This window comes from Macrobrachium nipponense, chromosome 16 (assembly GCF_015104395.2).
Source record: "Macrobrachium nipponense isolate FS-2020 chromosome 16, ASM1510439v2, whole genome shotgun sequence".
Taxonomy (NCBI): Eukaryota; Metazoa; Arthropoda; class Malacostraca; order Decapoda; family Palaemonidae; genus Macrobrachium; species Macrobrachium nipponense.
Genome location: NC_087209.1, coordinates 30,195,948 through 30,223,567, shown reverse-complemented (window position 1 = coordinate 30,223,567; position 27,620 = coordinate 30,195,948). Strand labels below are relative to the sequence as shown.

At 38.9% G+C, this 27,620-nt stretch overlaps 1 protein-coding gene across 10 annotated transcripts in view; it reads right to left on the bottom strand.

Annotated features, from left to right (window-relative positions):
• LOC135195639 (pyruvate kinase-like) overlaps positions 1 to 27,620 on the bottom strand; it is a 146,308-nt gene that overhangs the window by 14,076 nt on the left and 104,612 nt on the right. For 6 of the 10 annotated variants that reach the window (XM_064222004.1, XM_064222002.1, XM_064221998.1 and 3 more), the window contains 2 exons: positions 17,408 to 17,564; positions 7,839 to 7,992 (listed from right to left, as the gene is read on the bottom strand). In XM_064222004.1, coding sequence (XP_064078074.1) covers positions 7,953 to 7,992; positions 17,408 to 17,564 — 197 coding nt within the window. In that variant the 3' untranslated portion in view covers positions 7,839 to 7,952. Of the gene's footprint in view, positions 1 to 7,838; positions 7,993 to 17,407; positions 17,565 to 27,620 lie in introns of those variants that run through there. The other 4 variants (XR_010310202.1, XR_010310201.1, XM_064222001.1 and 1 more) reach the window with 1 other exon arrangement.

Genomic DNA, 27,620 nt, shown 5'->3' with positions numbered 1-27,620 from the left:
CGTTTAGACCAACTGCTGGGATCCTTGAGGATCATTTAGCACTTCTTACAACTACTCGAGAAATTAGTTTTTATAGCCAGAAGTTAAATACTACTGTAGCAGTAGTGCCGCAAGAGTATAGCAGTAATATACATGAATTAAACGTTTAGACAAACTGCTGGGATCCTTGAGGATCATTTAGCACTTCTTACAACTACTCCAGAAATTAGTTTTTATAGCCAGAAGTTAAATTTTCTAATCCATCAATGTCCATGGTAGCCTTCAGTGTTATCCTGAATTATAACGAGGCGAATGTGGGTGGAGCCTCATGAAGTCACCATTCTGACGATAATTATTGGCGAAGGTTTAAAGCCAATATACGGTACCGGCTATTTTTTTCAGTAAATAGGTAGATAGCCAATAAATAAAAATTGCTTGACATTGGATATAGCAGTTATCAAATCAAGCTTGTCTAATATGTTTTTGGTAATTACCAACTATTCCCTACATCTTGTCAATCTGATTGGGACCTATAAAGTAGACTGTAATTTCTTTGGAAACTTATTTTGGGAGTTAGACTAATAATCGAAATGTTTTTGTATTTATTAACATATTTTGTTGGTTTGTTCATCATGACAATTATCAGTGGAGAGGTTCCAGACTTCATAAAGGTGTACTGCTTTGCTTGTATTTAAATTTGTATGTCATTGTTGCCAGAGGATTAGCCTTCGTTACGTATAGCCAATCATCCATCGAGAAAGAGGGAAGAAATGATGTCATACGTTACGTAACGAGTGCGTTCGAAATCTTTTCTCTGAGTAAGTTGGCCCGCCTTCAAAAAAGGTCACTTTTACATTGTAAGTACCAAATTTATTCAACCTACGTAGTGCAGAATACACTCAAAATTTATGTGTTGATATAATATGCATTCTGAATAAGCGTTATATTTATGAAATGCATAAATAAAAAGTTATTGCGAAAAAACCGTGTTACAGAGGCCCTGAATCTCATAGTAGGTGCCATAAACCAGTTATTGGCGCCTGTAAGTGCCAGAAACCACAGATTTTCGGTTATCGGCAATTTTACCTTATCATCAAGCTGTCAGAATGGAACCCCCACTGATAACCTGTATATGTATGAGTGAACAGGTATCCTTGTCTGAATACATTCTGTTATTGAGTGCACTTAAATCATAAATGTTGTTTATTGCAACATTTCTTTTCCGTTAGTTTGCATTTTTTATGCTTTATCTTAATTTGTTTTATAACACTGCAGTGACATGGCCATCAGCTGTAAGATAAAATAGTTAGAATAACAATCTCACTGAACATTAATGTCATTATTACATATAAGATATAGAAAAGTGAATGAACAATGAAATATGCATGGCACACTATTATGACTGAGAGTTACAGTAACACTTCCTTGTATCAACTAAGTCACACAAGAATGAGAAGAGCATCCCTTTGCAATTAAGTTGGATTATATATATGCGCAAAGGAGTTTGTTCCTTTAAAGGTCTTGCAAGTGGTGTGATTGGACCACTTGGATCTGCTCGAGTTTCATTTTTCTGATAGCTGTGAGTAGTGTAGAGTACTGCCCTTTCATAGGCCTTACTTGTGAGGTTTGTTTACTTGGTAATTAATTATTGGGTACTTTGAGTGCTGTGCGTTTGCTTTTCCCTAACCCACATTACTGGTTACCTTAAGCTCTGTTCACTTATAGCTTTTTTTATGCTTGGTGATGGTATTGTGATTATATAATTTTCTTGTTTTTACATATTTAAATGTACTTGTTCTTGCCTTCATGGGAGTAATTTTGTGCTAGTTATGCCTCAGTACACTTTTGTAGGCAGAAATGATATGAAAGGCCTGCAGCTTGTTTTTGTTGTCATGTGAGGAGGACCAGCATATGCAGTGCTCTTTGGGCAGGAACCACATAAGCATATGTAGCCCGTTAAATTTGGAGGAGGAGTTGAAACAGGTCTCCGTGGACTTTTGAGCTGGCTGTCTAGGAGCTTTGTCACCTACTACATAGTGACCTTTTGGTACCACACCACAACACTTGTGTGGCGTGCCTATGGCACTAGTCAACAGTATCCCTTTCTAGCCAGGAGTTGCCTTAAAGGCTTGGCCTCTGGTATTAATGGTGACTGTACTGTAGGAAACGGATCAGCTTCTATTTAAACCAGTTTATTACACTATCTCCAAAATAAAAAAAAACAATAAATTTTTCCATTTCGAATTGGAAATTGGCTTAGGTTGATAAAGTTTTTCATTCTATTTTTGAAAATTAAGGCTTCACCCCTGAAGCTTAGATTACCATTTTTTAAAGAAATGGATCAGCTTTCATGTAAACAAATTAATGCTCAAGCTTTAAAAATATAAGTGCAAGCACTTTTTTGGTTAATACGTGTATCTTGGCCCCTGATGTAGAAAATTGGCAAGCATTACTAATACCAACATTTATTGGTCTAACTATAAAATTGATTACATACTGTATAAAGTTTTTTTATTTTTTTAAGGTGGTGTTTTTGGCTGGTGAAAAAAAAATAATTCTGGCTTTAAAACTAACAATTCTATGACTGGTAAATTTGTAAAAAAGGGAAATCACTTTCCTGATTTAAAAAAAGTACCATTACTTGTTATAGCAGACCAACTTGAGTATAGTAATGGAAAATCATCAAGCTTAAACAGAAAAGTATCTGTAAGAATAATATACTACCAACTTAAAACCCATAGTACTGTATGCACACTGCAGTTAACAAAGGAATAGTAAAGCAATAAATATATAAATGAATGCATGCAGTTCTGGACAAGATCAGGAAGTGTGTTAAAAGATCCTTAAGAGCACCCCCTTCACACACAGACATGCAGTTACAGTATATTTCAGGCTTTTACAAAATGAAAAGTAAGTAGGCATAAAGTAGATGCCAGGCCATCGTTGGACTACAGAATAAAGAGATTAGGCAGCTTTCTGTAAATATTTAATTGTTATATTCACCAAATTGAGTCATTCCACTATTTTGTATCTTCAAGGTAAATACTAGCTACTTTATTATAGAACAAAGCATCAGATTTTAAAATGACAACTTTCTAATGTTATATAAAAATCAGAACCCAATATACAGTGGACCGCCCATATTCATGTTCTCGGCATTCTCGGATTTCTCCATGGACTATATCTACCCATTCATGGGAAATGTGTGTATTAGCTGTATTTTCCATTAAAAATATCCACACATTACCGAACTACAAATATCCACAAATTTTCATATAAATTTAATTATTAAATGCACTTTGTGATTAAATGCACTTTTTTGTGATTAAAAAAACCAAGTATAAACCTTTTTAGTGGGTTTTTCTTGAGCTTGAACTAATAAAATAGGCAGTTTTAAGCATTTTTATGGGGGTTCTAGGTATTTGTGGAGTCTAGCTATTCACAAATACAGGGAGTCCACGGTATTACTGTTGTGACAAGCTTCAGTTCCATATCAGAGTTAAACTTGGTAATGAACCTTGACTTTTGATATTCAAATTAAGACATTTTACATGCCAAAATTCCAAGCTTCTATCATAAATTTAAGTTAGTATGTATTAACTTTATCATCTCAAAAGCAGAAACTACCCTTTTTGGCTTATATCTGAAATATCAAGAACTCTCATACATACAGTTGTAGAAAATACATGTCAATCCACCATCAAAATGGAAAATGGTTGAAGACTTTTCCTAAAAATTTAAATTCAAATTAGCAAAATTAGGACTGTAACTAGCACTCACAGGGTTATTATAGTCAATATTTTCATTCTGAATTAAATAACATAATACTTAAAAGGTTGATTTTACTATTATCTTTATTGTTTTAATACAAGAAATTACCATTATTTTCATTATATAATGATAAAGATTTAAACCTTTTTCAGCATTTTTAATGACTCGGTGTGTTCAATTCATTTTCTATCTTATTAACATTTAAAAGTCAAGATTATTCACATTTTTTAATAGAACAGACATAAATAATAATAAAGTATGATATTTCTATTCTGCTTGGAATGGCATACATAAATAACATTAAAGTTATATGGCGCTGCTACATAGAATTCGAGTTCCTTTGCATTTTATGTCTTAGTATTTGTGATATTTATGTGACAAAACTTCCCACTCTTCCAAGAATTAAATTTGCTCCCCGTACAAAGTAGCCCATCACAGCATATGCTTTTTATTTCCTTTCTTCCATTCTCATTGTATAAGGCTTGCAAAGATTTCAAGTGCATGTGGTAGGGTAGGGAAAAATCTTAAAAAGCTTTTAGCTTACTCAGTGGCAGATTTAAGGGTAGGGCACCTGGTCATGTTCTCCCCTGCCCGTCCCCCGCCCCAATCATGTACGGTATATGACTAATGGATTTATTTCAATAAATCAATATTAGTAGCAAAACTTTGCTAGTTAGTGGTTATTTTAACAACTACTACCACAGGCAGTCCCTGGTTATCAGTGATCCGGTTTTATGGCGCGTCTAGTGCTAATATCTGCTTATCAGTGTTGATAATCAGGTATTGGCACTGATACATACCAGACAGAGAAGCCAATCTCTGGTTATCAGCGCTGATAAGCACCAAAAATCACATGATTTTTAGTTGTCGGCAATTTTTGCACATCCTCACGCATTAGAATGGAACTCCCCCCGATAACCAAGGACTGCCTGTACTGTGTGTATACACTGTATGTGTTGTATATACGTACTATATGTGGACATACTGTACATATATATTGATATATGTATACAGTCGACCCCCACTATTCGCTAACTAGCCTATTCGCAATACAGGCAGTCCCCGGCTTACAACAGGGGTTCCGTTCTTGAGACGCGTTGGAAGCCGAAAATTGTCGTAAGCCGGAAAATCGTATGAAATCCTGAAAAACCTTACTTTTAATACTTTGGGTATATTAAAACTATGTAAAGTGCCTTTTAATTGCATTTTCCATTAAAAAAAAATATTGATTATTTTGCATTTTCGGAGCCATATTTCTTCCGTAACCTGTTGTAAGCCGGGGACTGCCTGTATTTTTAACAGAAATATTCACAAATTACATATGTACTGTAGTATTTTCATATTTGTAACAAACTTCACTTTTTGTGATAAAACTAATAAAATACTCAAGTATGTATATGCATTTTTTTAACTATCAAAATAGGCAGCTCTAAGTATTTTTAAAGGGATTTTAAATATGCATGGATTTTAGCTCTTTACAGGGGTGTCTGGTACTGATCCCCACGAATACGAGGTCTACTTTACTGTGTGTGTGTACTTGTTACTTTATATACTATATGATAATCCTAAGTGTTTTAACAATGAAAGATTTCTAGATCTGCCACTGAGCTTACTACTTGGCCCCGAGTCCAGGTCTGCATGCATTTACAATATTTTGCTTGTCTGGTATGCTTAATAATGTTGTATGTACAGTGGTACCTCGAGATACGAAAGGCTCAACTTACGAAAAACTCAAGATACGAAAGCCAATACGAAAAATTTAACGGCTCTACACACGAAAAGTTTTCAAGATACGAAAGGTTTCTGAAAGTCCGAGATTCGCCCGGATAACAATTTTGAAAATCGCGCCGCGCGCCGCCATCTTAGTATACTAGTAGACTCGCCACCATCCTCCTGCTCTCCCATTGGTTCCTGATGCTAGTCGCGGCCATGAAATCCTTCTCTCCTATTGGCCAGCGTCCCTCCCATCATGCATCTACTATGTACACGTGGTGGCGTGGCTTGGCCACTCGGTACCAGCATTGTTATAGTACGCACGCGGTATTCGTTTTTGGGATCGTCAATGTGTACGTAATACTAATATTTAAAAAAAAAAAGTGACCAAGATCCCTCACATGGGATAAGTGATCAAGGTCTCTCTCATGGGATAACTGGAAACTTTGCTCAAGGTTGGTAGAATCTCCACTCCCTGCTGAACAGAGGGTGTAGACCAATCATTTACAACATGCATACCAGTATGTAGTGTATGTATAATCAAGGCACTTCAGTTTATGTTGAAGGTCAGCAGCCGAACATTCAGTACCCAAATCAGTTGCATAGAGAGCATTTGGTTGAACAGGGTTTTGATGGACACCAGGGCCAACAGAGTCATGAGGTGCAAAAAAAAAAGAAAGTTGAAATAAAAAAAAAAAAAAAAACGGCAGAAATTAAAGCAGCTTTTCATAAAGTGCAATCATTTGTAGAAGACACCCCCCGAAAAGGCTCACACAGGAACATTGTGAAAAAGTACGTAGGCAGAAGCAATCTTCCTTGGATAGTTACATTGTAGTACGTACGTATATTTTTTAAAGTGTATGTACGTACATATTACATACAAAAAACAAAAAAAACGGCAGAAATTAAAGCCGCTTTTCATAAAGTGCAATCATTTGTAGAAGACACCCCCCGAAAAGGCTCACACAGGAACATTGTGAAAAAGTATGCAGGCAGAAGCAATCTTCCTTGGATAGTTACATATGTACGTAGCCTCACTTGACAGGTAAGCTTCCACATTTTACATTACAGTAATATTTCTTGTACACTAATATACACTTTATTTACAGGTTTTGCATTTTTAGTCTTAATTTAGGTATTGAATGGTCCAAATTGTTGTAGTATTTCATTGTTTATAGGTCAATTTAGCTTATTATGAAATTTAATGGGGTGTTTTTGGAGGACTTGGAACGGATTAGCCATTTTACATATAGGTCCAAGATACAAAAACCTCATGATACGAAGGGCGCCTCGGAACGGATTAATTTTGTATCTCGAGGTACTACTGTATGTGTCTGTATTTAAATGTTATAATCTCACTTCTATTCTTTCCTTGATATTTTCTAACCTTTCTCGCTACTAGACATGAATGTAATATTTTGGCCACCTATGCAAGAAAAGCCAACATGAAGCAAATTACTGCTTATGAACTCCAGCAACAAATACACTGTCCATATGTAGTCCTTACATTAGGACTGCCATCAAATGTGGCTTACCCAAAGAACACAAAAGTCAACTGGAAAATTAGTCCACCTCTGAAAATTCTTGGTAAGGTATTCATTTGATGTTGGTGTTTAATGGAAAAAACTGATATATACAAATTAAAAGGCCATGGTTTCCTATCACAGTACATAGAGCTGTTTGCACCATCAAATTGGGGTTACCTACTTCTTTCCTACCTAGATTAATGTATACAAGAATCCTTGAACCTTTATAGTAAATTTTCACCCTCAAATTTTACATCCTGATGAAAATCTTATTCAGTACTTAAATTTCTTTAATACATACAATAAAGTGTAGAGGTTTGTCAAATAAATAATTATCCTACATAAGGAAATCACACCCTATTTTCCTTTCCTTATTAATCACAATAGTTAATGAAGAGAAACATTTTAAGTGTACTCCAGTCCCTGGCCAAAATGAGAGGATAATGCATATAAATCACACAAACCTTAGTGGTTTGGTACATCACAAGGCAGTGGATCACAGTGGGACCTGAAGAGGGTTATGCATACAGTTCACACCAAACCTTAATGGTTTGGTGCAAGTGATAGTGGGGTGACAATGGGGCCTGTAAGAGTTAGTGATGCTGAAGGAATTCCTCTTGGGAAGATCAGATCACACTTATAATTTTGATTCAACTCTCGTAGTCTATATACATATAGTGGTTTTACCACATTGCTTAGGTCGTTGAAGCTCATACGATAGCAGAATCTTTACTGAAAACATGCATGAAAAATGTGGATTCCTATATGTTAGGAGAGAAACATAGCAAGATTCTTGACACTATACCCCAGTTAAATGACACAGTATAACGCCAAATTAAAGAGACGGTAGAAAATTGCGAGTTTTAATAAATCACATAAAAAGTCTTGTGGGCTTCACTATTCGACTTGATGAATCTACAGATATTGCAGGTCTAGCTGTCCTCCTTGTGTTTGTATGATGTTTCATTTGAGTCTGTTCATGAAGTTCTGCTGTTGTGCCAAGCTACCAAAATGACAACAAAAGGTAAGGACATATTTAAGATCTTGGACACTTTCTTCACCAAAAATAATATTAGGTGGGACCTGTGCATAGCTATATGCACTAGGTGCAAAGGCAATGACAGGTCCATTAAAGGGTGTTATTGGTCTCATAAAAAACATTGCACTTGCTGTGGAGCATAGACACTGCTGCCTTCATAGAGCGGCATTAGCAGTGAAAAAGATGTCGAGTGATCTAAAGAGACACTTGATGAAGTAGTCAAGGTAGTAAATTTCATTGCGGCTAGGCCTCTTCATTCTTGTGTGTTTACCTCAGTCATGTGATGGGGTCCATTCACAGAACTCTGCTGCTACATAGAGTTGCGTTGTCTATCTCGCAGTAAAATTCTTTCACGTGTGTATGAATTGAGAAATGAGATTGAAGTATTTCTCAGAGAGCACAAGTCTTCTCTGTCAACCCAGTTCACTGATGAAGTCTGGGTACATAAGGTGGCCTATCTTGCAGATTTTAATGAGTCTTCCTAAGATTGAGTTCTGGATTGGCTGTTAAAAGAAAAACTGGACAGTGTTTACCAAATTGCCATATCTTCCTGAACGAAAACTCCTTAGAACTGGCTGATAGTACAAGAGACCATAATTCAACACCTACAGCAATTAAAGGATAATTCTATGAGAGTATTTTCCTTAGTAGTCTGACCCTTTGACATGGCTACGCAACCCATTCATTCATGCAGATGAGCTGAAGCAGAATCTGTCAGTGACTAAAAAAGAACAGCTAACTGACACTTCAGATCTTTGAAAATGATATTGTCATGATACAATAAAGTTTTATACATACTTACCTGGCAGATATATACTTAGCTATAGACTTCGTCGTCCCCGACAGAAATTCGAATTTCGCGGCACACGCTACAGGTAGGTCAGGTGATCTACCGCCACTGCCGCTGGGTGGCAGAACTAGGAACCATCCCATTTTCTAAAACAGATTTGCTCTTCCACCTGTCTCCTGAGGGGAGGCTGGGTGGGCCATTTAATAGTATATATCTGCCAGGTAAGTATGTATAAAACTTTATTGCATCATGACAATATCCTTTTTATACATTCAACTTCCCTGGCAGATATATACTTAGCTGATTGGCACCTTTGGCGGAGGGTAAGAGACAGCTAATTACTGAATAGACAGGGAACAACATACGTTGTAGGTAACAAAAATATAAGAAACCTTGGTTCCTACCTGTGTCGGCGAAAGACTTCATGGCTACTGCCTAGGAGCTTACATCGCCTCAAGAGCCTCAGCGAGGTAGTGACCTCATGCTAAGAATTCTTGATGGTCTGTCGATGGGGTCTTATCCACTTACTCGACAGAACCAAAGGATCTTTGTCAATGGGGTCCTATCCACTTACATGACAAAACACCTTGCCATATGGCATCATTAAGGAGCATAACACCGATCCCGATCACCTGATCCTAATACCGGGGTTAGTACTACGATTGAAAGGAGTTATTCCCCCAACATCCTTTCAAACGACCATAAAAAACTCAAAACCAAACAATCTTTTAGTTAAAAACAATATTATTTAAGGATCAGTACCAGCTCCCTGTCCCAGCACGGTATCCGCTGATACATAAGGTCCAAGAGAAAAACACTTTTCATAAGTCACTCTGACGTCTTTTAAGTAGTGGGAGGCAAATACCGAGTTGCATCTCCAATATGTTGCTGCTAATATGTCTTTCATTGACATATTTCTATTAAAGGCTCTTCGGGTTCCTTACCGCGCACCATAGGCTCTGATTACAACCTTGAAGTTGACTCTTTCTCTTCAGATAAAACTTCAGTGCTCTGACCGGACAGAGAGACCTTTCTGTTTCTCTACCCACAAGGGGAGAGAGGCCCTTGATTTCAAAAACTTCTGGGCCAAGGCTTGAGCAGGAATTATTCTCATTCTTGGCCAAAAACAAAGGTTGGAAAGAGACAACAGCAGAATCTCCTCTAAAACCTACCCGAGAGTCTAATGCATGTATCTCACTGACCCTCTTGGCCGTCGCGAGGGTCAAGAGAAAAATGCACTCCTCGAGAGGTCTCTAAAGGATGCCTTATCAGGTGGTTCGAAAGTATCCGAAGAGAGAAACTGGAGGACCACATCTAGGTTTCCAACTTGGAGTGATAAAGGATTTAGACTTTTTGTAGTACCAAAGGATCTTATCAAATCATGGAGATCCTTATTGTCTTCTATGTTAAGGCCCCTGTTTCTAAATACAGCCGAGAGCATACTTCTATAACCTTTTATGGTAGAAACAGCTAAACGTGATTCCTCTCTAAGGAAGATAAGGAAATCAGCAATTTCGGTCACAGAGGTATCGGAAGAGGACAGCTTCTTCGACCTACACCATCTACGGAAGACTTCCCACTTCGATTGATAGACCCGCCCCAGAGTAGAGGACCTGCGGGCTCTGGCAATTGCGCTTGCAGCTTTTCGCGAAAAGCCTCTCGCTCTGACAAGTCTTTCGATAGTCGAAAGGCAGTCAGGGAGAGAGCGTGGATGTTTCCGTGATATCTCTCGAAGTGGGGTTGTTTGAGCAGATCTGTCCTCATGGGAAGAGATCTGGGGAAGTCCACCATCCATTCCAGTACCTCTGTGAACCAATCTCGAGCGGGCCAATATGGGGCGATTAGAGTCAGTTTCGTCGCCTCCGAGGAACGGAACTTTCTTAACACTTCCCCCAGAATCTTGAACGGGGGAAAAGCGTAGGCATCTATGCCCGACCAGTCCATGAGAAAAGCATCTATCGCTATTGCTCTTGGATCTTCTACAATGGAGCAAAAGTTTTCTATCCTTCTGGAGAGAAACGTGGCGAACAGGTCTATCTGAGGCTTCCCCAGAGAGACCAGAGCTTTCGGCAGACTTCGGAGTGTAGGGTCCACTCTGTTGGAAGGACCTGGTTCTTCCTGCTGAGTCTGTCTAGACTGACATTTTTTGTCCCTTGAACAAACCTCGTCAGCAATACAGTGCCTCGTTCCTCTGCCCATATCAAGAGGTCTCTCGCTATCTTGTATAGTGTAAGCGAGTGAGTCCCCCCGTTTTCGGATGTAAGCCAGAGCCGTGGTATTGTCCGAATTTACCTGGACTACCACGCCTCTGACCTCCGACTCGAAGTACTTCAAGGCTAGATGAACTGCCATAAGTTCTTTTACATTTATATGCCAGGACACCTGTTCTCCTGTCCAGGTTCCTGACACTTCCTTCTTTCCTAGAGTTGCTCCCCATCCCGTTTCCGAGGCGTCGGAAAACAACACTAGGAGAGAGTTCCGAATCGCAAGGGATATGCCTTCGTTCTTCTGAAGCGGGGTTAACCACCACCTCAGGTCTAATTTTATTTCTTGAAGAATGGGAAACTGATCCAAAAGATCCCCTTTCTTTCTGTCCCACATTCTTTGCAGGTAAAATTGCAGAGGTCTCAGATTGAGCCTCCCTAGGGAAACGAACTGCTCCAGCGACGAAAGGGTGCCCAGAAGACTTAACCATTCCCTCGCTGAGCTTCGTTCTTTCCCTAAGAAGTTTGATATTTTCTCCAAGCCTCGAGCAATTCTGTCTTGCGATGGAAATGCTCGAAAACCCCGAGAATCCATCTGAATCCCCAGATAGACAATGTCTTGGCTGGGGACCATCTGAGACTTCTCAAGGTTCACGAGCAGTCCGAGTGAGCGAACGAGATTCAACGTCGTTTCTACGTCCTCCAAACATTGTTCTTTTGACTTGGCCCTTATTAGCCAGTCGTCCAGATAGAGGGATATGTTCACCCCCTCCAGATGAAGCCACCGTGCTACGTTCCTCATCAGGTTGGTGAACACTTGAGGAGCCGTAGACAGGCCGAAGCACATGGCCCTGAATTGAAAGACCCTTCCCTGCATCATGAATCTTAGATATTTCCTCGATGACGGATGAAGAGGGACGTGAAAATATGCGTCTTGTAGATCCAAGGAGGCCATCCAATCTCCTGGACGCAGAGCCGCTAGCACCGATTTGGATGTTTCCATAGAGAACTTCTGTTTCTCTACGAATCGGTTCAGTGCGCTCACATCCAGGACAGGTCTCCACCCTCCCGAGGCTTTCGGAACTAGGAATAGTCGATTGTAAAAGCCCTGAGTGTGTGGATCCGGTACTAATTCTATGGCCTCCTTGTCCAACATTTGTTCTACTAATTGCAGAAGGATCTTCCTCTTGACAGGGTCCGCGTACTTCGCCGACAGTTCTCTCGGAATAGACGTCAAGGGAGGTCTGTCCCTGAAGGGGATGAGATATCCTCTCCTCACAATTGAGAGGGACCAGTTGTCCGCCCCTCTCGACGTCCATTCTTCTGCAAAATTCAGTAGTCTGGCGCCTACTGGTGTTTGGAGGACTTGAGGTTCATTTGCTTTTCTTGGTAGGTCTAAAGGCAGAAGCCCTACCTCTTCTTTCTGCTCCTCTCTTCTTAAAGGAGGATCTCGAAGATGAACTCCCTCGAAAGGGCGGCTTCGGGACCCGTGTCTCCCCCTTCGTGGCAGGAACAGCTGTCCTCGGCCTTTTGGTTGATTGAACCAGAAGGTCCTGTGTCGCCTTCTCGGTAAGTGAGTGAGATATATCTTTCACTAACTGAGAAGGGAAAAGCTGGTTAGACAGAGGAGCGTACAGAAGGGACGACCTCTGTGCCGGAGAGACAGCTTTCGTAAGAAAAGAACTGAATACAGTTCTTCTTCTTAAGTATTCCCGCCCCGAAAAGGGAGGCCACTTTTCTCCCGATCCGTCTTGCACTGCTTTATCCATACAAGTCAAAATACTATTAAGGATATCGGGGCTCAGTTGTTCATTGTCTTGTGTCCTCTTGGCCATCACCCCAAGGGACCGGTCCAGAAAGTTGAAAACTTCCAAGACATGGAACAATCCCTTGAGGAGATGGTCCATTTCAGACATTCCCCAAGTTGTCTTGGCTGAGAAAGAAAAGAGCGTCTCCTTGACGCGTCCACCAGCGTTGAGAAATCTGCCTCTGCAGTCGCTGGGAGGGCGAGTCCCATTGCTTCGCCTGTCTCATACCAGATACCCCTCCTCCCAGAAAGTCTGGAGGGAGGGCAGGTAAAGACAGTCTTTCCCGCCTCCTTCTTGGAGTTAAGCCAATTTCCAAAAGACTGCAAAGCCTTCTTCATGGAAATTGTCGGCCGCATCTTCAAGAAGGAGGACGACTTTGCAGTTTTCGCGCGCGTGAACAGCGACCGAGGAGAAGGAGGAGCGGCAGGACTCAATGAATCTCCAAATTCTTGGAGTAAAAGCGCAGCCAACGCTTTGTAGTCTGATAGTCCCGCTGCTTTTTGATCTTCGGTGTCAGAGACATCTTCCAATGCAAGTTCCACCGGAGAATCATTATTAGCCGAGGGAGAACGTCTCTTCTCGCAAGGTGAAGGACTCTTCGCAGGATCAACTGCCTCCCGACAAGGTCGACGGCCGCCTGTGCGACATCTTGTGTCCCTGTCGGGAGAATGCCGATCCTGAGAAAAAACCCGATCATCATCTAAGCCCTCCTGACAAGAATGACGGCCGCCTGTGCGACATTTTGCATTCTTCTCTGGAGACAGCTGTGCTTGCGGCAGATTTTCACCAGAAACGGACATATCGTGAACAGGACGACGGCCGCCTGTGCGACGTCTTTCGTCTCTGTCCAGAGAAATCCGTTCCTGGTCCAAATCATAAAGAGACGCTTCCTGGTTGATTTCTCCGTATTGTTCTTTTGAAGAAAATCTTTCAATGCGCTTGGACGTATCTGTCCGTCTCGGACTGTGTCGTCTGTCCGAGCTGTCCACATATGGAACTTGGCGCTTGGCTGGTGTCATTCCAGTACGACACTTCTGCCTGTCCGTCTTGTCCGCTTCTGGCTCCTGGCGCCCGGACGGAGTTGCCTGCGCACGACGTTTTTTCCTATCCAGGCTGTCCGCCTTGCCACGGCTATCCGCGGTAGGCACGCATCGCTTGAACATAGTTGTCCGCATAGGACATATCTGCCTGTCCGGGCTGTCCGCTTCTGGCGAATGGTGTCTGGTTGGCGCCGTCCGCGTAGGACACTTTTTCCCGTCCGAGTAGTCCAATTCTGGCGCCGAGCGCCTGGGTGGTTCTGTCCGACTCGGACACTCTTCGTCATTGTCCGTATGTTGCGTCTCAATTCTATGAGTTTTCATCCTTTCTTTATTCCTCTCTGTACTCGTACGAGGAGTAGAGGAGATAAGTCTGGAGTCCGGAACGCCCTTCGGACGAGATCTCTTAACTGGAAGAAAATCGTCCTTTTTCCTCGGGAGGTCTTTTCTCAATACTCCTACTAAAGAGGAAATCTGCTCCTGCATTTTACGTAGGATGTCCGTCGCTGTTTCTTCCTTCTCTTTGTCATGAATAGGAGAATGCGCTCTGGAAGGTGTAGGAGATCGAGATATTGTCCTTTTGGCTCTTTTCCTCTCGTAGGGAGAATCGTCCGGAAAAACGTTCCGGGCTCGAGTCCAACGTCGGAGCTTTCCAAACTCCTCTTGATCGGACGACGACAGTTCGTCGGAAGTCCATCCACTTCTTCGAGGAGACGAATCGGATGACGAAAAGCACTCTTTCAGGATGCCTTTCCAATGGCGATCCTTGGCAGTCTGGGACGCTACAGATTCTGCCAAGGGGACGCCTGACCGGTGGGGATTCTCCGTAACCTCCGTACGACTGTCGACATTCCTTCTCCTCTGGGCCTGGGAGCTTGGAAGAGGTCTAGGTCTGGGAGCGAGACAGAGCCGATCAGACGCACCCTCCACTACACTGGGGACACTTATGTCACTTTCCACATTCTTACCTTTAAGAGCTTGCATTTCAAGCTCCATCCTTCTTAATGCGGTCTTCAGATTTGCAATCTCCGCAGCAGAACTTGCAACATCTGCTACGGGAGAGGTTGATACTGCATGTGAGGAAGCAATTACTTGGGGGTTAGTTATACTAACTGGCTCGTTAGAGCGTGATCTACTCATACTTCTAGAGACAGCCTTTCTAACCCTATCTCTCTCTAGTTTCCTTAAGTAGGAATCTAGTTTCTTCCATCCTTCCTCATCCATATTCACACATTCACCACACGTGTTATTTCTCGTGCATTCATATCCCCTACACTTCTTGCATACCTTGTGAGGATCTAACGACACTTTCGGTAGCCTCACCAAACAACCCTCATTCATACATCTTCTAACTTCGCAGCTAGAATCAGACATTTTTGAGCAAAATCCAAAGCCAAAATCCAAAAAACGTTCCACAAAAGCGTATGCCAAACCACAGATCCAAATACGTCACCAAAAAGACAGTCCAGAAGATCAACGGCGATGAAAAACGAAATCCAAGTCAGGAGGTAACAACAACGATGTTATGGCTACCCTCGACAGAGCAAATCTGTTTTAGAAAATGGGATGGTTCCTAGTTCTGCCACCCAGCGGCAGTGGCGGTAGATCACCTGACCTACCTGTAGCGTGTGCCGCGAAATTCGAATTTCTGTCGGGGACGACAGAGTCTATAGCTAAGTATATATCTGCCAGGGAAGTTGAATGTATAAAAACTAAATACAAAGACTTTCTCATTCCTTTCTGGGCAAACCTATTGCACGAGTACTGGGAATTACCAAAAGAGCATTGAAATATCATATGCCCTTTGCAACAACATACATGTGGGAAGCAGCTTTCTCTCACTATATTGTAACCAAAAACAAATACCAAAGCAAATGGATGCAGTACCTATATGCATCTGCAGTTTAACAAACAAATCCAGATTTTGATGGTCTCTGTTCCCAGAAACAACCTCACCCATCACATTAAATATAAGAATAATTCACCCATCAAATTAAACGTAAGAATAATTTCCGTAAGTTGGAAAAGTTTGAGATCCACTGGTCTATAAGATACCTTTTCGGGCAACCCCAAGAACACCTTGGGTATCTGAGCCTCCTTCAGGCAATGAGTAATACTTTTCTTTCAAAAGACTGCATTATGTAAGTTATTATGTCAGTCATGTTCCTCAACTAGTGTGCTACAGGCTATCTACTATCTTAACAAATAAACAAGTTTGATTTAATGTCTATGTATGTGAATGGTGCTACACTACACTAAATCACATAATCCATCACCCTTTATTAATATGATTATATAGAGAGAGAGAGAGCGAAAGGATTCAGTCACCTGCCGAGATTTTTTTTCCACTGATACTGTGACCAGTAAAATCTTTCCTTCTAGATGTTGAGCAATTGAATAAAAGGTTTTAGAAGCTTCAACAGTTGTAACAATCTAACAAACATTAAAAGGTTGCGCAAATATAATACTCAAATAATTTCCTTAATATCTTTTAATTTGTAGCTCTAAAAGTTAATGACAAATGTTGTCAACTACTAACAAGATTGCTACATACACATCTGCAATTTTCTCATAATAAGATTCTGTAAATAAATACATTTTAATTTCCAAACCTCATCAGAAAATTAAATACATTTTAATTTCCAACCCTCATCAGAAAATTATAAATTGATTGATAAATACGGCTACTGGAATGAACTTTGATCAAATATCTCATTTTTGTATCTTCATCAAATGTAAGTGGTCTCAAAACTTTCATGTCCTTAAAAGAGCACATAAGACTTAACCAACACTGCTATATCTTCCACATACATTCCACAGAAACTTGAAAGATGTACCCAAGCACTAAAACCTTGCTTCACCAATGATGTATCAATCAATTTTGTGAAATGGGACCCAGTATAATAATTTTGTTTTGAGTTCTTATACTACTGTACTTTCACAAATTGTATAACTGGTTGAAAAAGTTGGTCAGAAAGGGTATGCAAACACTGAAAACCCATACCTTGATAAAGCAAGGCTTTAAAAATGCAAACCTTGCAAACTAAGGAGCTATTCCCATACATATCCTGGTAACTAAACATAAAACATTCTGACTGTCACATGAAACAAAGGCAAATATAAGACATATATATACAAAAGTAAGTGGTTAGTAGCAAACATCACATAGGACAAGCATAGTTCAACACTGAACATTGCAATGCTTCATAAATTTACATACCACTGAAGCCCTTTCCAATCTCCATTAGTGAAATATACCTCCATTTAAAGAAAAGGCTCGAAACAAACTCCATGGCATATCAAGGTCTTATAGATGACTAACAAGAATTTATATTTGCAAAGCTCCAAAACATTTTTAAATTAGTAATAATGCTATGTGCAGGTGAGGCATTTTCCAGATCACACAGTGTTGGTTGGTTGGAGAGCTTGTCAGCTCCACACAGGCACCCATACCAGCAATAAAAATAAAGCATTTTGTTATTACCACCAAGCTGAAACTATCCCTTCTTGCAGTCACAAGGAAAGAGTTACTTAACGTACAAGACGCGCATGGTGTTGGTAAATCCAGCACCCTTCTGCCATCCAGTGACAACCACAACTGGATCTCCTGACTTGATGAAGCCAATCTGCTTACCATACTCGACAGCATAGTCTACACGAGCATTTACATCATCCATCCAGTCTTCGACGCGTTCAGCTGAAAAATAAATGTAATTTAAGTTCAGTCTTTGTTTACAGTAAGTTTTATATGTATTTATACATATGAGTATTAATGGCTATCATAAATATATGTTTCTGAAAAGACAGAAAGTGCTGTACAAAAGTGATTCAACAAGTAAGTGGCTGTTGGTTATGAGAAAATTAACCTTTGCAACAACAATGTCCAGTGCACTTAAACATTCTACAGGTGATAATAGTACGTACTTCTTGAAGAAACTTTATTATATAAATTTTATATGAGCTTGAGAGTGGTCTGAAACATTAAATTCAACTTGTGTCTTCAACTGCAGTATATTACTATACAGCACATTAGAGTAAGAGACAACACTATAACCAGCCTCTTGCTCTAAATGAGGTATGGTTCCTAATTTTTAAATGGAAATACAATATAATTACAGTATATTGTACTTACATTTCTGGTTTAAGCACCATTCACTTTTCATATGTCAAAATACTTTTACAGAAAATTCTTGATTTTGGAAAGGCAATACACATTGTGCTGTAAACTAAATTTATCAGGCCTCCCAGTCCAGTTACAAGCTGCATTTATATACCTTAAATACTAGAGACTTTTTGTTATCCAGCAATCAATCATAATAATTTTGAGATTCTGAAATGGCTCAAAATTTCATAGTTGAAGAATGGTGGAAAAATTATATGAATGACGAATTTGTGGAGAGATGTACGATGAAGATGAAAAATGGACTTTATTCAAGAGAGAGGATGGTTGTGACGTTATAAGAAAGGATTAGAAATTTTATTAAGAAAGCTGCAGATATTAAGCTGAATTAAGACAGGCAGGCTTAAGAAATTATGGGGAAGGGGATAGATGAAGACCTATACAGGTCAACCATCACTAATCGGACAACATTGGGACTTATAGGACACCAGATTAGTGATTTTCCCAAATTACAGAATGGTTAGGTTATATACACTTAACACAATATTTAACCACCTCATCCTACCTTAAAATACCCTGTAAATCGGTACAAGTTGGTACATAAGGAAGGAAAATATTAAATGGAAAGTGAAATTTTAATGAAACATAGCCAAAATATATGGTACAAGTAGTATTTCTGTTGACTTACACAAGAAACTTCATTAATACTGGTGCTTCCAAGTTGAAGAATTTGCAAGTTAGGTGAAGGGCTATCAGAATTACCATTTTCTTTGTTTTTTTTTTTTTTTTTCTTTTTTTTTTTTTTTTTTTTTTATACATTTTATACTATTGTCATTTATATTTTTACTGTATTTCTCCATTTATATTTTTACAACCCAAAAGATAACAGCAATTGTGTACGTAGGTTACATAGAAATGCTCAAATTCAATCACTGGTGTCAGAGAGCTTGCTGCAGATTGTTTTGGTTTGTCTCGTCAAACTGATGATTTTTTTAAAATATATATATTTGTCATTCTCATTTATACTTGTGCATTTTATCATTTTGCATTTTTACAATCCAAAAATTTAACACGATGATGCACATAGGACAAACTTATTCACTGGCATTGGATTGATTGATTATGGAATTTAAGGCATAGCCCAAGTGCTGGGAACTGTAAATGTCATTCAGCACTGCAGTGGTATGTGACAATGAAATGGATTAAATGAATGAATATGTGAATCAATTAAAATCTTTAATACAACTGACCAATTAAAACCAATTAAAAATAGCTAATGATACACAACAATTAAAACTAAGATCATCTAATGTCACATAGCAATTAAAACAAAGACATTCACTCAAAACCATTTACACCATAGTTAAAAAATCACATAGTTGAAATTACAATTATTTGACATGCATACATTCTCTTAGAACCATTTACACCTTGAATAAAAATTATAAATAATAATTAGGTACTTAAAATGATGACTGTAAACAAAAGATCAAATGTAATAAAATCAAATTAAGTTAAAATTTACCGTGCTACTAAATTTCATGGAAAATCTTAATACTTTTTAAAAATCTCACTAGTGCAGGAGCTGCTCTGTCATTTAGAATATCAGCAAGAGATTTTCCATCATGGTGGAATCTCTGCCTCAGTTCTCTATGGTTTACACGATGCACAAGGATGTGCTCCACTGATAAGGTAGCATCATACCTAACATACACTGGTGCATTGACACCTAAAATAACCTTATGGGTTATCTGAATAAGACCAATACGAAGTTGCCCCAAAACTATTTATGTTCTCTCTTTTTGAAAAGAGGGGGGCCATTTTTCTATTCTTTACCTTATCTTATGTTTCTTATTGTTGGCTAAGAGAGCAGAGGACCATCTCTCTTGCCACTTCAAGATATAAGATTTATTGGGTCTTTTCATAACAACATGTGGCACTTTGGTTTCCTGATACAAATTACTCGTAGCCACTTCCTTTGCATATCTGTCTGCCTCCTCATTCCCGCAAATTCCGACATTGAGCTGGGATCCAGCAGAAACATACCGATTTCTTGCGACATGGAATCCAAAAGAGCTACTCTGGGCTTTTTGTACCAGAGGATGAATTGTATACAGCTACTTTAATGAATATAATGCACTTCTTGAGTCTCTATATATTACAAAATTCTTCTTATTAGAGTTATAAATAATTTCTAAACCCTTAGCTATAGCTGACAACTCTGCAGTGTATATGGAAGCCAGCTCCAGCAACTTTACCTCATAAATTTCATTCCCGTCCGCAAATGCACACCCAATCCCATTACGTATCAGATTTTGATCCATCAGTGTAAATCTTTACTTGCCCATCATGATTACTGTCATGCTCTTAAAAATTATCACTGGCATTGGAGAAATTCCTACAGTACATAATGGTTTGTGTTGTTACACTTATGATTTATTAAATTTATATTTTATGCTAGTTATTTATATTTTTTCTATATTTCTCATTTTTATTTTTACAAAAAAGATAAACGCAATCATGCACGCAGGTATGTACAAACATACAAACTCATTCACTGGCATCTGAGAACTTACTACAGCTTGTTTTGGTTCGTGTTGTTTTATATTAAACTACATATTCTCATTTGTATTTTCACTGTACTAAGTATATTCTTATTTTTTTGTATTTTTACAACCCAAAAAGATACTCAATCACTGGCATCAGAGAACTTGCTACTTATTACTATAGTATTATTATTATTTTCATTGAAAATAATGGCTATTTTAACCACGTTTATTTTGTAGAGAAGTTTCTCTACGTATTCTTCTTATTACTGACTTTTCTTCTGTGCTCAAGTTGGCTATTAAAATGCCAAATGGGGGATTCATGTAAAAAAATGTGGTATCTGTAAAATATAATATATTATACAAAATGCAGTACAAATTTTCTCTCTCTCTCTCTCTCACTCTCTCACTCTCTCATCTCTCTCTTCTCTCATCTCTCTCTCTCTCTCTCTCTCTCTCTCTCTCTCTCTCTCTCTCGTCCAACCCTGTACTATAGCTGTCTGTTGCACAGCATGGGGTCCTTAGTGATTAATTCTGATTGGCTAACTGACTCAAGCTGCTGATCCCTTTGGCAGATGCCTCAAGATCAGAGGTGGGTCCTATGCGGATGTTGAAGTCGTTCAGACCGTCGTAAGGGAAGGGCGCCTCTCCATGCAGGATTCTGGTTGGTTGGAGGAGGCGGTTGCATGACATCACTACTTGCCAAATTGTCATTGGCTAGTTGCTGTTGCCTCTGCCAACCAACCAGAATCCTGCATGGAGAGGCACCCTTCCCTTATGATGGTCTGAGCAACTTCTGCAGCGTCTACATAGAACCCACCTCTGATCTTGAGCCATCCACCAACAGGGGACCAGCAGCTGAGCCAGTTAACCAGTCAGAATTCATTGTTAAGGACCCCATGCGGTGCAGCAGACTACACGCAGTCCACGGTTATTAGCGGACTTGGTTAAAGCCAATCCAGTTTTATGGGGCTTGTGTAGCACCATAAGATTGGCGAATTATAGCGTCATAACGGGCCAAGTTCCAGTTATCGGTGCCATAAGTGCCATTATGGCACCATAAATTGGCGAGTTTTGGTTAATGGCAGTTTTTGCTTATCGGCACACCCCCGGGAACGGAAACCTCACTGATCACTGGGGCCTGCCTGTACTGTATATATATTGTAGGACTCCCACAAGAACTTCAGTCCCACAACACCTGCCCGATGATGTCCTTCTTGGTTTAAGGACAAAACATTGCAAGAAGAAAAGAGAGAGAGAGAGCAGACACCACTGAGCAAAAGGAATTCAGAATGAGTCATTTAGTATCTTTTGTCGATTAGGCATAAGATTCATTTTGTATTGCCTTTTGTATATATTCAATTTAACAAATACCACGTTTTTGACATGAATCCCCCAATTGGCGTTTTAACAGCCAACTTGAGAGCAGAAGAAAAGTCAATAATAAGGAGAATAGAGAAACTTCTATATACAATAAACATTGCTGAAATAGCCATTATTTTCAATAAAACCTGTATTAATGAAGGTCTTCTTCCAGCATATTAATATTCAGAAGATGAGCCCTACTCATACTAAACAAACCCGCAAGGGCCATTGACTTGAAATTCTAGCTTCCAAAGAATATGGTGTTCATTGTAAGGAAGCAACAGAAGGTAACGGGAAAAATACAGAAAGATAATTAGAAAAAAATTATAAATTAACAAATAAATAGATAACTTGTATTTTAATGTTTTACTTACATTTTGTAAGTAAAATATTAAAATAAAAGTTGATCTGTATTAGGGTAGCAAAACATTGTATCTTCGCTTGCACTTCTGAAGCTCCAATCGCATGATATCCTGAGGGAGGCTGCTCCACAGTCCAATGGTAAGAGGAATAAAGGACCTCTAGAACTGAGAAGTTCAACAGTAAGGCACATTTACTGCATACTGGCATTTACTACATATTGGTGCTACTGTCCAGTGAATCTGGGCACTCATGGTAGGAAAAGAGGATCAGGGATCACTAGTGAAAGTGAAAGACCACAGTTAAAAGTACAACTTATGAAAAAGTGACAAATGAAACCATCCATCGATGGCCCACAGTCATAAATGCTAATACATATTAGGAAACAAAATCCTACCACCACAAACCACACAATCTAAATTGAGATAAATCTCTGGCAGAAGCAGACAAAAACACCAGAGAACAGTATTCCAGTAAAGGAAGGACAAATGACCTAAACCAGGTTGCAATGATTTTATCACTACAGTCAACGCCAGTATTTGCGGGGGTTAGGAACCAAAACCACCCATAATAAGTTGGTACCTCTTCTAAAAATGCTTATAACTGCCCATTCTAATCATTCAAAATCCTCAGTGGCATGATCTGTATGGTTTTGACCTGCCACCTCGGTGGCCGCGAGTTCAATTCTTGGGCATTCCATTGAGGGGTTAGAGATGTGCACATATTTCTGGTGATAGAAGTTCACTCTCTTATAACCACTGGTTCCATGCAACGTACAAACACCATACAAACAAAACATTCTAATCATTCAAACATCAAATATAACCTTAAATTATCATCCTAAAACACTTGATATTTCAAAGTCATCTTACAACATTACCCTTAAAAATATATGGCTTACATCTGTGTGTGAAAACTAATCACTCCTATATATGTTCAGGCACAGCCATTTCCTCTCATACAGTTTTAGTTATGTATTTTTAGGTTATTATACAGTTATTCATATCTCATTGAGAGAGAGAGAACACAAAAATACAACTCTTACACTAGTGACAGTACATACACAAAGCTTCTGAGCTACAAGCTGTGTGACTGGTACTTCCAACCCTTCCAGCCAATAGTATATCATACTACACGCCATAAAAAGCATCAATTACCTGCTGTGATTGGCTACTTCCAAGCCCTTCCAGCTGAGAGAGAGAGAGAGAGAGAGAGAGAGAGAGAGAGAGAGAGAGAGAGAGAGAGAGAGAGAGAGAGAGAGAGAGAGAGAGAGAGAGAGAGAGAGGGGTGAACTGATATATTTAAATCTGTAAATACAATTACAGGCAGTTCACGGTTATCAGCGGACAAAGTTAATGGCAATCTGGTTTTATGGCACTTGTCTTAGCGCCATAATGGGCAGTGTTTTGATTACCGGCACCATGAGATACTTGTAATTTGTTTTGATTACCGGCACCATGAGATACTTGTAATTGAGTTACAGCGCCATAAGGTGCTGACAATAGAGTTATGGTGCCATAATATACCTAACAGAGGTGCCATTAACCAAATCTCGGTACCATAAGCACCATAGATCAGCACCCCACCGAGAACGGAACCCCTGCCGATAACCAGGGACTGGCTATACAAAAGTTGACAATTTTTTTTATACATATTAATGATAATTGATCAATATAGTACAGTATAAATTGATTCTGTAAGTGAAATAACATTTTATTAATATTTTGCTGTTTCATCATTAAAGGGTATGTACACACCAGTACATAATATGTTTTGTGATTCTGAGGGATTTTACTTTTTAAATTTTATTGATATTTTGCAGTTTACATTAATATTTGAAAATTAGTAAATTTTTTCATAAAAAATGCATTTAGTCAAAAAAATAAAATGAAAAGCAGTACTAATTAGTGAATACTGCTCTACAAAAAATCCACAAATTAGTGAATTATGAAAAAATCCACAAATTAGTGAATTATCCCCTATATATTCGGAGATAATTTCCACAGAAAAACCCGCCAGTAACTGAAACTGGGAATGCTGCACCACGTTCTAGAGGGGGTCCACTGTACATATAATACAATATGTATGAGGGCATATAAATAATACCCAATTTTTGTGCAGCATTTGCCAAAATGTTTTTTGTTGGTGGTGTAATGGTTATTATGTTTTTATTTATATTTTTGTCTTTATTCTTAAGACCCAAAAGATGAATGCAATCATGTGCCTAGCATACGTACGAATGCACAAACTCATTTGCTGACATCAGAGAACAGCTTGTTTTGGTTCATATTGTTACGCTTAATATTTTTAAGATTTATATTTTGTGCTATTTTACTATATTTTCTCATTTCTCATTTCTAAAACCCATAAGGTAAACAATCATGTACAATAAGCTACATACGAATGCACAAACTCATCCGCTGCATTGGAGAACCCTAAAGCTTTTGTTTTGTGTTATGCTTATGTTTTTCATATTTATACTTTACACTATTCTCATTCATATTTTTACTGCATTTGATCAATTTTTTAAAACCAAAAATTGTGCTGTGTAGCACATGTACATATGCACACTAATGCCAACAAACCGTCGCATCTGGTTGGCACAGTGACCTTGAACATTTGAAATTGCACAAGCCAAAATTACTTCTGGATTAGTAATGGCACAGGATTACGATTACCAGACTAATCATGGTCGACCTGGACTTGATGGGGGTTCAGAGAAGAAGAAAGAGCACAGGACAGCTGACAAAAACATCTACAAAGATGCAGAGGTCTCCTATGTAAATTTCATTAAAATATTTTTTTCTCTCTATTTCTTATGCTATAATTTGCTTCTCTTCAGGGAAGAAATGCAATAAACTTCCAAGGGAGACCATTAGAGAAATGTTAGCTCTGTCCAGCCATATATGTAATGCAATATTAAATGTACATAAATTTTGTATTACTCATAAAAGTGCACAAAAATCAGTCCACATATTTGCTGTAGTATCTGTAATATTTTTAATAAAATCTCATTTTATATAATATTTTTCCTGAAACCAATACTATTATCTATACATAACACACAATGCTATGTCCAAAATGGGAGATGTGCATATTTTTTTTTTTTCATTTCTTATTGAAGTGCCAGGTCAATGCTTTGTCTTCTAAAGACGTTTCAGGAGATTTGTTTAATCAAGCAAAGCAACAAATGATGAACATGGCCTTGACACCCAGGGCCAGGTCACATCGTGGGAATGATGGGGGAAGGGGGCTTAACTTCCCCTAGTTCCTGTTTACTGGTCATAACTTTACCAGGCTTGTGTTATTTTCAATTCTATTATGATTTACTTCCTTATTTCCTTGTCTTTATATCATATTTACCGAGTACAGTATAGTATGCCCATACAAGTGCAAGGGTTTCACTTGTTTTCTCCCTTGGAAGAATTACTGCATTAACTCCCCAAAAGAAGCAAATTAAAAAAAATCCTGTTAAAAATAAAATTATTTCCTGTTTAGTGAGATATGACATAAGTCTTCAGGTGCATCCATGCTGCATTGAAACATAACATAATTGTACATCACTAAACTAATGCACACATCACATATAGGTTTAATACAATGTTCCATAGAATTTGCCACACTTCTGTTCTCCAAATTGCAGTCATAGACTTGTTTTCAACATGTTCGCGATTCACATGTGATTAGCTGCCAATGTGTGTTTATGACATGTTTTACAGTAGTGTGGAACACTTCCTTTTAATCACCATACACACCTGATGTCTTTTATGGACAAAAGTGAAATGCTTATTGAACTGATGCCAAGCCCATACAGCCTGAGAACAAAATGTCACTAATAGCAGAATGTCTGTAGCACAAAAGTAATATTGAGAAGAAAATATAAACCTTTTTAATGAGTTTTTAAGTCACTGGGAGGCCTGCATTTTCATACACTTTTCATCAAGGTAAATTAGTCTATGTGAAGACAGAATCTTCACAAACAAAATAAATTTTAGAATCAATTTGTATTTTTCATAACTAAAAACCTGAAGTCTTAACAATAGGATATTTCGAAGTGCAGCTGGTAAACCGGTTAATATAATTGGAGATTGCAAGCAAGGAATCCGTAAGATCTGGGAATGCCTGCGCATATGAGGTAAGATCTGGTCGATGACCGCATCTAACCCCGTGATACCCAGTCTTTTCCTAACCCAAGAATAAAAAAAAATTAATAGAGGGGTGGCTAGAGGTGGCAGTATGTGTTAAGACCTCAGGTTTGTTAGCTATGAAAAATACAAATTGATTCTAAAATTTGTCATTTGTTCATATGCGGAACAAACCTTCGGTCTTAACAATAAGATAGCCTTATACTTGGAGGGAGGTATAGACATCCTAGACTGGCTGGGAGTTAACCCACCTGACCACCCCCTGGAACGAGAGTTCTAAAGGAGGTAGAAGAATGTCCGTGAGAATATAGATAAACCGATATCTACAACTCAATCATCTGGGTTACAATACAATGATATATGAGCAGATTCATTGCATTTGAGGGACTAAAAAAAATTCTGACTGTTCAATAACAAATCATATGATCACAGAGGTCTGTTATTACTCCAGACCTTCCCTTGCCAGAAAGTGGAGTATATGCTACTGAATAGAGGGCTTGATATTCGTAAATACAGTATAGCTACCAAACTCGCCTGTATCAGACCAGTCCAACATGTGATGCGTCTATTCCTCAACCTGCCCAAAGGAAGAACAGAAATAAGAGAAAGAAAGAGCCCAGCCCACTCACTCATTCTCTCTTTCACACAAGCACCATAAGTAAGATACAAACTGTCCGGTCAAAGACAAGGATGAGTTAAACCACTTGTTGGGCAGCCACCAAAGGACCTAGGGAAAATGTGTCCACAGACCTGTGGGCAACATCTCTCAAATAAAAGGAGGTGAACGCAGATTGTTGTAACCAAGTCCCAGCGTTCAAAACTCTACGAACAGCAAAATTTTTCTTGAAAGCCAGAGAGGAACTTATACCTCTGACGTCATGTGCTCTAGCCTGCACAGACTCAGTGACAGAACCATCCAGAGACGAATAAGCCTGCTTGATTGCCTCACAAATCCAGAAAGAAATGGTATTCTTGGAAACCTCGTCCCACACTAACAAAAAGTCTACAACACCCTGGCCTGAGATGTAGAGTCCTTTTGAAATAGCAACATAAGGTTCTCACAGGACATAACAAGAGCTCTTGTGGGTCATTATCTACAGTCATTCAAAGATGGTATGGAAAAGGAAGCAAATCTGTCATGTATAGAGGGATTCTGGGTCTTAGCCACCAATTCCAGGACAAATTCAAAGGTCACCGACCCCCAATACCTAGTATGT